Here is a 12,989-nt window from a genome sequence, read left to right on the forward strand (position 1 = left end):
TATTAGGTTAAGTTTTATGTGATTTTGTCATATTTAGAAGGGGTCATAGCCTGGATTTGTATTATTATTAATTTAATATGTTCCGTGAGGTTGACTTATAATCTTAATAAAGTTTTTGCACACACACACACACACACACAAAAATACATATATATATATATATATATATATATATATATATATATATATATATATATATATTTATATTGGGGAAAAAACTATATATATTTTTTTATACCTTCAACCTCAGTTAAGCGACTGAATGCCAGTGGGTGGGGCCCATAGTTCGATGATGAATAACTATTCGTCATGTCTTGCTCATGAGGCAGTCATATGCAAATATATTTGCCCATCTTAAATCACAGATAGTGCAATATCAAAATGAGACGATTTTGGAGCTTGATTAAATAAATGCTTTGTTTGTAACGAGGAGCGCGTTTTAAGCTATGAAACTTGCAGGATGTTTTAATGGTTCAAATACCTTTTATATGTTAATTTTGTATGTCATGACACCTTTAATAATTCTATTAAGCTTTAATTTATTTTTATTTCAGTTTTAGTAATTTTACCCCCGGTTTCACAGACAAGGTTTAAGCCTAGTTCCAGACTAAAATCCATATTTGAGCTATTTTAACTGAAAGCAAATTTCTTTTTCGTTTCCATATAGACCTGAGGAAGAATTTCGAACAGGAGCCACAGGGGATGGAGGTGCCGATCAATGGCATGATTGTTCTACACTGCCGCCCACCTGAGGGAGTGCCTGCAGCTGAGGTGAGTGGGTCACAGCGCCCCCTACCTGTCTGGATGTGTGATAGTTTATTCTATGGAACAAATTTTAAAAACACAAATCAATCAGTCAGTGTTGATATTCAGTGCTCTGTTTGTGTTTTCATGCCTTATAGGCATTTGATAAGTATGCTTTCCCACATATTAGGGATGAGTGGGGTTGTAATTATGAGAGAGTATGATGTGTGCATTATCATTATCGTAGTCAGGGTTCTGGAACGATGACATATTCAAAAGTGCATTTGCATGCTCAGCACAGGCTCTACGAATGCATTTACATGTGTTTGTTGATTTTTCAGAGGGAGGGTGGGGGGTTAGAAAACACCTTCTCATTGCATTAGCTTAGAAGATGTTTTGTGTCTGTTTTAAGAACTTTCTCCTTTTTTTCTGTGTTTTTTCCTTCTGAAGAATGTGCAGTGAAGAAAGTGTGCTTTTCAGAGCAAAAACTGTCCCCATGCTGTTCAGTTTCAGCAAGAGATAAAAGATTTACCTCAAATGGACAATTTGTGTAACTGTAGGGCCCTCGTCTTTCACTTGCTGGGTCACTCGCAAAGCCTTTTCTTTTATATGCATGAATGCCAGTATAGAGAAGAACACAAGACTTTGAATAATGAAGGCCGATTTCTACTCTCTGAACTGCTCTGTGTATCTATCTATCTATCTATCTATCTATCTATCTATCTATCTATCTATCTATCTATCTATCTATCTATCATCTATCTATCTGTCTATCTGTCTGTCTGTCTGTCTGTCTGTCAGACATTGTGAACAATAATCTCTGTTCTTGTCATAACTTTGGAATCTGCATTGGAGTTTGCAGAAGAAAGTGACACAGAATTCTGTGAGCATCAAAGAAATGTTCTGAGAGACCACTCTCAGGTTAATCTCAGTGACTCCAAGCATATAATATCGAACCTCCTACAGAGTTTTGTGACAAGCTAAGGAGAATATCCATGTGCTTAGTGGAAATCAAACTGGCAATTGCTTCTCATAAACCCAGTGTCATATTATTATCATCCCCCACGTTCTTGTGAGATGTTAAGTGATACCGCTGCGTCTGCCTCTCTGAGGCTGCTGACAGATTCCTTGTTTTTTTTTTTTGGGGGGGGGGGGTTGTTTTGTTTTTTATGTCGTTCTGTATTCTTTGTAGTAGTTTCAGCAGAAGCAATACTTAAACTAGGCCACCATGAGCACATTTCAACATCAGCTTTTTTAAAAAACATATCAACTCGTGCCATCTGTCATGTTGGAAACCTATCCAAAATGGCTGCTGTCTGTGATCTGGAGGGAAGCAGCCGTGCACCATCGCTACAGCTAATCAATAGGTACTAGAGCCAACATGGCGCTGCTGCTGAAAAGGATAGTCAGGCTTAGGCGATGTTTGAGACGGAGCCAAAATCCGGGTCCAGAGGTCTCTATGCCAGAAGGGTTTGTCGCTGGAGATTACAGGTTGGCAGCTGAACGCTCCCTCTGTAATCATTGCTGCTCAAAGTCTAAAGGTCGAGCCGAAGAACTCTACCACCGGTAGACATATGAGCCAAGATGGCTCCCCTGTCGGCTGGCTGATACCATCTTTGGACGGGACACAAGTCTGGCTGAGACTGGAAATTGATCAAGGGCTCGGAGAACGTTGGCAGGTCGTGGCTGACACGCCACCTCTGCGCTTCTCACGGGTTAATTATTTTGCTCTTGATTCTGGCAGTGAAATGTGAAAACTTGATTAAATCGCTTGTATTAGGTTTTTTTTTCTTCTTTATTCTAAAGACATTTGCGAAAGGTCACAGGCTCATAACAATTTTGTCATTGTTTATTCTGGCATATGTCATCCTTGTCCTTTGTTTGTTTTACCGCTTGAATGGAAACCTGTTTAGGAATTATCATTTCCCTGGAGCTTTAAGATCATCCCTGATGAATAATGAACGTAACATAATTAAAACAATTACACCAACAAGGAAATGAAAGTGCGATATTAACTGTCAAAGTAAAGTTCATACAGATTACTCACAGCTAAGATGGGAGGAAAAAAAAAGGCTCTCAATAACTTTGAGAGACCAGACCGATCATTAAGCTCATATTAACTTCACAATCCTCATCCAGCGACGCAATTAATCATTCAGTCTGATGAAGCAAAGTCATTTAAAGTGCTTAAAATGTAATTATTCAGCAATAAACGCAGCACGGCCCGCGCTGTCAAGAGCAAGATGAGGAAGAAGGACGCGTCCAGCCCGTTCTACGCTCGCATCCGAAATAGCGCAGTTGGATTCGGAAAGTTCATTTCTTTAATGTGATTCAGTGAAAGTCACCATAGCGTCCATAAGGGGCTGCAGACTTGATTGAAGCAATTGATGCAAAGGGACATTAATGAAACTGGAACTTAATTGAGTAGGATGGAACAAACCCGGACGAGACCTCCTTTTGTAATTGCCTTCTTGTCACTTTCACTTTCCGTCTAAATGAATGTAAATCTAGAGGGTGATTTTTGCCCAGAATGACGATGTTATAAGGTGTTGTACCCGTTTCAGGGCTAATTGGATTGACCTGTAAGGGACGTGCGGTATTCAGTGTTGAGAATGAGTCTGTTTTCGGACGTAGCCACCCGGAAAGTTTGTTCATGTTGTTGGCCTCTAGAACGTGTCAACATAACAATATGATTAACTGCAGTTGTCATTAGTGTTTACTTTTACACTTTTTTTCTCGTCTTGACAAAAATGTAGTCAATATCATCATGTTGATTTATTTTGGTCCATTTTACTTGGACTATAATGACTTTTAAAAAGTTTAGCCAATATTTTTTTAATGATAATTTTAGTCAACAAAAGTAAAAAAAAAAAATTATTGTCCAAAAATGAATTGCTTTAAACATGTATATGAGTGTTCTGATGTATTAGCTACTCTTTAGAAGTTGTTGTGAAATCTCCATGCTTCAGAGATTGCAATTAATTTTAAGACTGTTTGAACTATTGCATTACATGTACCATGTTATTAAAAAAAGTTCAACCAAAAAAAATCTATCATAAACTCTCAAAAAATATTGAAAAGAATATTTTTGACCATAAAATGGTTGTAATAGGGTCCAAAACAACACTAAACATCTTTTACTTTCATTGCAAAATAGACATTTTTCAAATATTTTCTTTTGTGTTTTACAGAAGAAATAAAGTCATAGGTCTCTGAATAGCCCTTTTAAATTCACTTTACTTAATGTCCAACAATTTGTAAAAAGAAATTGTAAAAATCTAGAAATGTGTATAATTCATATATAATGCCTTTGTTACTCAGAAAACCCAAGTTAAGAGTAGGCTACTTGATTGGTTTGAGTACCATTTTGTCAAGCAAAAGTTTTTGAGTTGGGGCAATTCAAGACTTTTCACTCATTTCCTCCACTTCTGCAGTTGTCATTCTCCTTAGTTGCATTCACTCATTTTCTAAGTCATCTTGAATGTTGAATTGTCAACGACACTAGACATTTTAAGAGAACATCACATAAGTTGCCTTTATAAATTGATGTTGATGTCCTAATGGTAAAACGGTCTTCATTATGGTGATTAGTGTTCCCTTTGGTTGGGCTCTTGGAACTTCATTTATATCACTTATTCTCTTCCTCTTGATGCAGTGATGCAGAAATCACAGTTAGGCTATTTGTGGTTTCAAAGGAAGAGAAGTAATACATATGTTGCTTTTGAAAGATTACCTAACTTCACACTAAATCACTAACTAATCTACATTTCATGTTAAATTATGGTCGATTAAAATTAAGTAAGTTTGCAAGATTTTTTCAAGTAAAGTTAACAGAACGAAATTTACAGTCTTCGAACGACATGAGGATAAGTAAATGATGACCGAATTTTCGTTTTGGGGTGAAATATATATCCCTTTAAAATATAAAAGTCCATAATAAAAATATTATTACTTAAAATGATGATAGTCTAAACGAAGTGTAATAATCGTAAACCATTTTAATATTTATTGTTTGAAAATGATTTTCAGTGTTTTGTTTGTTTGTTTTATTGTTTGTTTGTTTCTTTTTAATTTAGTGTGCTTAATATCAAGTATACAACAGTGTACGTGAACAGCATGATATATGAATATGAATCTGTGATCTGTGAAAAAGAATCAAGGTCAATATCACATATTTGAATTGTGAGTGATTTCCAGTCAATCTATAACTGTGGGGAATTAGGTAAAACGTGTATATATAATTGAATATAATTTAAATTGATTTGAGTTTTAAAAAATATAAAATTATTATTTGTGTGTATGTAGGATAGATAACATAGTATCTATGCAATTAGACCTAGCAAGACAAAGGTGTTGGCAGTTTTATGATAAGTTTCTTAAACTACATTTAAAAATGTATTTAAATTTTCCTTCACTGTTTTTTTTCCACCACAGAATGCTATTAAACACAATACATTATTAGAGATGTGCTGGAATTGACACTTTGAGAATATTCATGACTTTCAGGGGGGAAAAAAATTAATGTTTCTGTTAGACATTGTTAGACAAATTAAACTAATGAGAGAGGGAGGAAAAATGTGCTTTAAGAGTTTATTTTCTGAAAGTGCCTATAGATGATGAAGAATCACCCATATATAGGATACATTTGACTGAGCTAATTAAACCGCTATCATAACATTTCAGTTGAACACTGTTCAGCTCAAGCAGATTTGTTTTTCTGTTTCTATGAAGTTCTCCTACTATTAACCTCCATCTTTAGAATAAGGGCTTAGATTATATTTTCCAGATTCCCAGACAATCCCCTATGGACTCTCAAAGCTGTTGTGTATGGAAGCCGATTTGTCTCAATTATAATTCACGCAAAAAACATGATTCACACGTACACACACACACAAAAATCGCGTGCGTGAAAAAAAAAAACATATCACAAAAAGCAATTCACATGCGCAAAATAAAATTATATATTCATAAATTACATTTCACAAATGAAAAACACAATTCGTAGATATACAACTGTGTTACAGAAACCTCTGGATGTTTAAAATGTACGAGTTTATCCTTGAATGTGAATGTGCAAATCGTCATTCACGTGTGAATCGCCTTGGATGTGTGTGTGTGTTTTTGAGACTTTCCTGGCAGCGAACTCCTCCTACACAGAGCAGTCGTATTCTTTAGCCAATCAGATTTAAGCTTATCAATCGACCAATCAGTATTATGTGAGGGCGGGTCTACCTGCATTTTACGTCATCAGCTTTCGATCAAGGACCAGTTCATGGCTGAGCAGAGGTATGTGCACTGCAGTTGATCGGTTCATTTCTGTGTTTACTGAAGTTAAAGAGTTCGAGATCCGTTGAAGCAATAGTTTATTAACTGCTGTTTAGTCCACATGTGATATTTTTAGTATTGATGGATTTTCATGTCCTGTCCATCACACATTCAACTGATGATAATGTAATGAAGTGCATATGGAGACATCTCTTTTGTTTTAAGCTGCATATATTATGTAGTATTATTGTTTCAGATTTCCGAGACAGATGATGTATGAAGTTGCAGACAACCAGAATTGTGATCTTACCATTCTGTAATTCTTTCAAAACAGTCATGTTGCAAGCCATCCATTTTGACAGTTGTTTCAACAAGAGGTTGAGAGTGATGCATTGTTACTGTATTCATTTGTCTGCTGCGGACTATATGTACACGCTCTAGGAATAAAGCCCTGCTATTCATGCATTATTAAATGTTCTTGTCAGAATTAAAGGATTCAAAAACATAATTACATTTGATGTACACGTTTTATTCATTTGAAAGTTTCTGAATCCTTTGGGAATAAAATGTATATAAAATGACTTGATAATGATTAATGTTTCTTTTACATATGAAGATCATGAACTGACTATTTAAGTATGATGCACAACATTCAGTACAGAGAAATATACATCTCTTCCAGAGTTGTGAGATCCAGTCAGAGTCTTCTTTGCTTATACATAAGCAAGTGCAATACATCAAGTGAAAAATTAATTGTTCAATCCAGTCATCAGTAGACCTCTCTGTTAGGACATATCAGGTTTTGGTCTGATATTTAAAATTGTAAAAACCTATAATACAAGAGGTGCAGACAGAGGACGTGGGAGATTAAGTGACGGTATTTGAATAGAGTTTACTGAGTAATCTTAGTTGCATAATCTTAATTGCCTCTATGTATACCTTTGTCTGATCAGCATAAAATAGGATTTGCCTATTTTACTAGGCAAAGTAAAATGAATGCTTCACAACATTGTCCTGTGACACTAAAAACCTTGATGACAATACAGCACAAAACATAAGGAAATTAATGTTGAATATATTGGTAACACTTTACAATTAGGTTCATTAGTTAAAATTAGTTACTGTATACGTGCAGTTCATTATTAGTTCATGTTAACTAATGAAACGTTATTTAAAGTGTTACCAATTAAGACATTAATACAAAACAATAAAGTATAAAAGAGAATAAAGAAACAACATGAATTAAGATGTTTGTGATTACTATCCAGATGTCTTTCCAAAGGTGAGTAATCCTAAATAATGCAGGGAAACAACAAGTGTTTAATAATTTACCAACATACACAAATTGCATATGCGCAGATTAATAGCCTGAGAACCTTTTGCACACGCTACATTGGTTTTGGCCAAGCATGCGCCCTTAAAATAGCATATGAATAACATGCGCAACGCGCCACTGACTTTAGACTAGGTTTTTCCTGGTCAGTGGCGGAATTGTTTTCTAAACCTGCAAAATACGTTTGCGCCGGAACACGCCTCCTCTTTGCGCTGAACCGCCCCCGGGAGCACAAATGCATTTGCTAGTTTACCGACGTGCGTCTGTGGAGGGAAAAGTCCGTTGTGAGCGGGTGCAAAATAGGAATGATACATGCGTCGGTGTACAAAGTCAATTGCGCTGGGTGCAAGATAGGGCCCATAAACTTCAGTAAACACAGAAATGAACCGATCAACTGCAGTGCACTCTGCTCAGCCATGAACTGGTTCTTGGTCGAAAGCTGATGACGTAACATGCAGGTAGACCCGCCATCACGTAATACTGATTGGTCGATTGATAAGCTTAAATCGGATTGGCCAAAGAGTACGACTCATCTATGTAGGTGGCATCTATTCGCTGCCAGGAAAGTCTAAAAAAACACACACACACACACACATCCAAGGCAATTCACACGTAAAGGATAAACTCGTACATTTTTAACATTCAAAGGTTTTTGTGCACAGTTGTATATCTACGAATTGTTTGGCATTTGTGAAATGTATTTTATGAATATATAATTTTATTTTGCGCATGTGAATTGCTTTTTGTGAATGTATATTTTTTGCACGCACGTGAATTTTTTGTGTGTGTACGGGAATTAGGTTTCATGCATGTGCAATTGTCTACGCATGTGTGAATCATGTTTTTTGCGTGAATTATAATTGAGACAAATCGGCTTCCATACACGACAGCTTTGAGAGTCCATAGGGAATTGGGATTGTCTGGGAATCTGGAAAATATAATCTAAGCCCTTATTCGGCTAAGACAAATCGGTTTCCATAGTCGTGTCCTTGGAAACTCCCGCAAGTGTATAACCAATGTAATGGTGGTCTTTTCCACAGGATGATTAGAAAGACGTTCAGTTAGCATAGCATGACATCAGAAGTTATGTGTTGTCCTTTGAGGGTCTTAGTCGGTGGATGTGGCGCTGTGGCCGTCCGTGTTCACAGGGCTTTAATTGGAACAAATGTGCTAATTAAGCAAATTCATTTCCCTGTTCCCTGGCCGGAGGCTTATCACACCCATTTGGATCTGTCCCTCAATGTTCGTCTGTTCTCTCATCTCTCCATCTCCCACCAACCCAATGCTTCCCCCCCAGAGGCCCAAAGCAGACCCAGAAACAGCCTTTGATTTGAATACAAAACACACACACACACACACCCGTACAGAATGAGAGAGAATTTCCCCCCAACAGACTCTTATAAAGGAGATGGAGGCATTGATAAAGGAAAAGCTTTAGATTGGGTCTCAGATAGAGAAATAATTAGAAAGAAAATGAAAGAGTTTAGATAACAAGTAATACGGATCCTCGTGAGAGGGTGTTTGGAGGTAAAATACAGGCTTTTTGTGGTGAAGAGCCTGTATTTTTGAACTGGGAACACAGGGTTAAATGCACATCATGATAGTCTGTGAGGGAATTTCACAGCTAGACAGATATGTAAATTAATATTGATACTCAATAAACCAATAAATGATTGTAGTAGGCTTTATTAGCATATTTTATTTTGCTGATAATTTCGCTCCTGTACACGGATGATCTCCCTAATAGTCTTGATAATTAACCCCACAGTATAATCTTTCCATTCACTAACTCTAGTCTGGTAAACAAAAGGAACAAATCACGCTGTTCCTTCTACAGACTATGAACAACAAAACACATTTATAAGTGAATGAAAAGCCCTGTTCCACCTTCTCACCTCGATTTATATATGGCCTTTATGTCTTTCAGTTTTTCGCTTGTTTTGAGGTCCTTCAAATATTTTTGCTTAAAAGGGTCATAGACTGGATTATTGTATTATTTTATAATGTTTCCTGGGGTGCCCTTTTAATGTTAATATGATTTTAACATCAAAAATTGTCATAATTTATAAATAAAAGGAATTTTTCCAAGCCTGATTTTAGCCTCTGATTTGAACGCTCTGTTTTAAGGGAGCGTTCTTTGATCGCTTTCTTTTAATCACATTTTAAATAAGATTATTTTTATCCTACTAAGAGAAACGACATGAAGTTGATTATTTAGTCACTGGCTTGATTTACTGATGCATAAACAGTATTGAACCATATTTTGAGAGATAATCTGCCTGAACTTGAATAATAACATCAGAAATCACTGATCACAGATCAGGCATTAGAATACGCATGACTACTTACATGTTTGTGGCGTTGCTGGCAGATCCATATCATAAAAGTCTGTTTAAGCCTCTCAAAATAAAGAATTATTATTCAAATAATCCACAGTGAAATACAGCAAATACAAACAAATTGTAAAAACAGACATTCACATTGTTGGGGGAAAAAACCCACTATCCTAGCATTAGGATCGTTTGGAAGGTAATGGTATTGATCCTGAATCGATCTTTTCTCGTTCTCATGTCACTGTTCACTAACGCTCCACTGGGTGGGGCCAAAGCTGAATTGTGACGTCACAAGTCTCCACTTTTTAGATACTGTCGTTTGCTGGCCTTGGTTTCAATAAAAGCAGCTTTTGGAATAACAAGAAAGTTTTGAGTTTTGAAACTTACAGGGTATTGTTATAGTATAACGAACTCTTAACTGTCAAAGGCCATGCGCTGTATGAATATATTTGTTTATTGTTTAAATACAATGTTACAAAACTATTGTAGTTCAGATATATGCTATTCATTTATTAAGGAATCTTGAATTTTTTACATATAATTTTTTAGGAGTCTATGCCTTCCCTGATGTACTTTATTTGCTGAAAGGTCTGTGATGTTTTTTTTAATTAGAGCGGATAAGCTTTATGGAGTCAAAGAAGCAACATGACTGGATTAGCTATTGAGGTCCAACCGTAAACACAGAAGGGAGGGAAGGGAAGGAGAGAGAGAGAGAGAGAGAGAGAGAGAGCGAAAAAGAGGACAGATGCAGTCACCGCCATTCTGGGAGCTCTGGACTGGAACGGAGAAAAGAGTGAAATTAAAAGCATATGATGAAAGAGTTCTCTCCGGCCATCACGAAGATGAGAAAGAGAGAGAGAAATCTCTCACACATGACAATCTGATGGCTGATATATTGATTTTCCTCCCTTCATTATTCTTCTAGGCCTTAGAGAGAGTCCAGCAATTTTACTCGCCCCACGTGCGTGTTTCTGCCGTGGTGTTCCAGCGCAGAGGGCGAGAACTTTACACATAAACAGAGATTCCCAAGGGGCGTGCTGTGTTTTTAATCTGCAAACGCACAGTGACATAAATCAACCCGCGTCCCCACGCCCTGACGACTGCCGCCCCTCTGGACCGACTTAGAAGGGGTGGCTGTTGCCAAACGATTGCAATTTACACGACCAGCCATGCGAGGAGAGCGCGTCGTCACGCCATTGCTGGGTTTGTAATTCCTAATGAATCAGACCGTCAAACATCAGAGCTGAATAAATAACACTAGGCTGGGCTTGACCTTGCAGTCACCTCAAACTGAAATCTTTGGATGAGCTGTGACCTTTGATGCAATCAAGGGGACAGGTCTGAACGTGACTATGCAGAGCACCTGAGAGAATACACATCTATCGCAGAGCATGCTTTTTATTGCGCTGTCAGACTGTGATGGGTCACTCAGAGGTCACTGTGAAATGCTTGCTGTTACATTGATACAGCTTGTGTCTTATCTGACAATGTTTCTTCACTTTAATTGGCTGAGCTGATATGGGGGCGATGTTTGCTTCAAATAGGCTGTCAGGAACGGCCTCATGCTGGTTTGGGAATTTCAAGAAAAGGTTGGCAAAAAAAAAGGTAACTCAACCTCTACAGCCTCCTCATGAAAATTGTAGATTGGTTCCAGGACAGGGGGAGGCATTTTCGTTTCGTTGCATTGCTTCTAGTTGGATTGACAGTACACTGTCTGGATTTACTTGTGGTATGCTGAGTAATTCTCTTTATAATTATCACAGTTTCTTATCCCTTTATACTATCACAGTTTCCTTATGTATTTCTGTGATTATCATGTTTTTCTGCTTTAAGGGATTATATCTATATGATTATGATTATTATCGTTTTCATCAAAATGCTTGTTACAAATATTTTAGGTTCAATAATAAGAGTTATTGGGCCCTATTTTAACGATCTGAAACGCAAGTATCAAGCGCTAAACACAATTAACTTTGTGGGCGGGTCTTGGGCGCTGTTGCTATTATACCGGTGGGATAAATGACTCTTGCGCCCGACGCAAATCTAAAATGGGTTGGTCTGAAGTAGCTACATTACTCATAGGTGTGTTTTGGGCGTAACGTGAAATAAACCAATCAGAGCGACATCTCACATTCCCTTTAAGAGCAGGCACGCTTGTTCCATGGCGGATGCTATTATAACGGCGGATTTGCCAGGCGCACGCCAGGAGCGGTTCACAGCCGAGGAGACTGACGTTCTCGTCAGGGCCGTAAAAGACAGAGATGTGACATTGTATGGGGATGGGAGAAACCCACCCAAAATTAGCTTCGGTTAAACAGGCATATAAAAATGTGACTGCGTGCGCACTCATTGGGATAATTGTAAATGCACAAACACAGACAGAAAAGACATGCCATCATGGAAATAAGATAAATAACATATTACTTAAGGACTATTTAGTTTGTTTAATAAAATAACAAATTGTAATCTGGCGCTATAAAGAAAATCAAATCAAATTTACTTGACCTTCAGGGAGGGGGGGCGCCCCCCTTATATAATGGTAGGGGAAACACTGGACTATGACATCGAATGAACTTGGATGTACATACTTGGCATTAATGAAATTAAAGTGTTAACATTACCAGCATGTAATTCAAAGCTGAAAGCAACGGTGAAGAAGCATCGCTTGTGAATGTGTATTCATTTAATATCGTCATTCGCAGGAGTATTATGGTATTCACAAAGGCTGGTTTAACCTGTTAAATCTGCCTCTTTATGCAGGTGGAGTGGCTGAAGAATGAAGAGCTGGTGAGTTCTCTTGAGGACATCAATATCGACACTCGAGCTGACCACAACTTGATCATCAATGAAGCAAGGCTGTCCGACTCTGGAAACTACACCTGCCTGGCCAGCAACATTGTTGCTAGGAGACGTAGTGCCACGGCAATGGTCATCGTGTTTGGTATGGAAGCATATTTTCTTTAGAATCTGAGTTCATACATTTTACTCTAAAAAGGTTTCTGTGACTTATTTCTGCAGGTTACTTAGACACTGAATCATTCACAACAGATTTGTTCAGAAACACTAATTCATTCAGAAACAAAACAAGTGATCATCTTTATGGATGAGTCATTGAATCATTCACAAGCTATTCTTTCAGAAACACTCTTATAAAAACAAGTGGGCGAGTCTCATTTTGAATGCTTTGGAACTTGTATTTGTCAGCTGTTTGGTTTCACAACACTTCACATTCCAAAGTAAGAAATAAATTATAATAATTTAAGTCAATAAATACATTTTATAATTGTTACTTTTCTGAAATGAGACATCCTCAA

At 37.3% G+C, this 12,989-nt stretch overlaps 1 protein-coding gene and 1 long non-coding RNA gene across 7 annotated transcripts in view; one reads left to right on the forward strand and one right to left on the reverse strand.

The window, feature by feature from the left end:
• The window catches only part of LOC309477284, a 347,071-nt gene that overhangs the window by 276,018 nt on the left and 58,064 nt on the right, over positions 1–12,989 (reverse strand). The gene's annotated exons all lie outside the window — the stretch shown is intronic.
• unc5da (unc-5 netrin receptor Da) overlaps positions 1–12,989 on the forward strand; it is a 225,137-nt gene that overhangs the window by 164,208 nt on the left and 47,940 nt on the right. For all 6 annotated transcript variants that reach the window (XM_082140471.1, XM_082140472.1, XM_082140474.1 and 3 more), the window contains 2 exons: positions 668–771; positions 12,436–12,616. In XM_082140471.1, coding sequence (XP_081996597.1) covers positions 668–771; positions 12,436–12,616 — 285 coding nt within the window. The remainder of the gene's footprint in view (positions 1–667; positions 772–12,435; positions 12,617–12,989) is intronic.

The sequence above is a fragment of the Leuciscus leuciscus genome (genome assembly GCF_965113295.1).
Source record: "Leuciscus leuciscus genome assembly, chromosome: 16".
In the NCBI taxonomy this organism is placed as follows: Eukaryota; Metazoa; Chordata; class Actinopteri; order Cypriniformes; family Leuciscidae; genus Leuciscus; species Leuciscus leuciscus.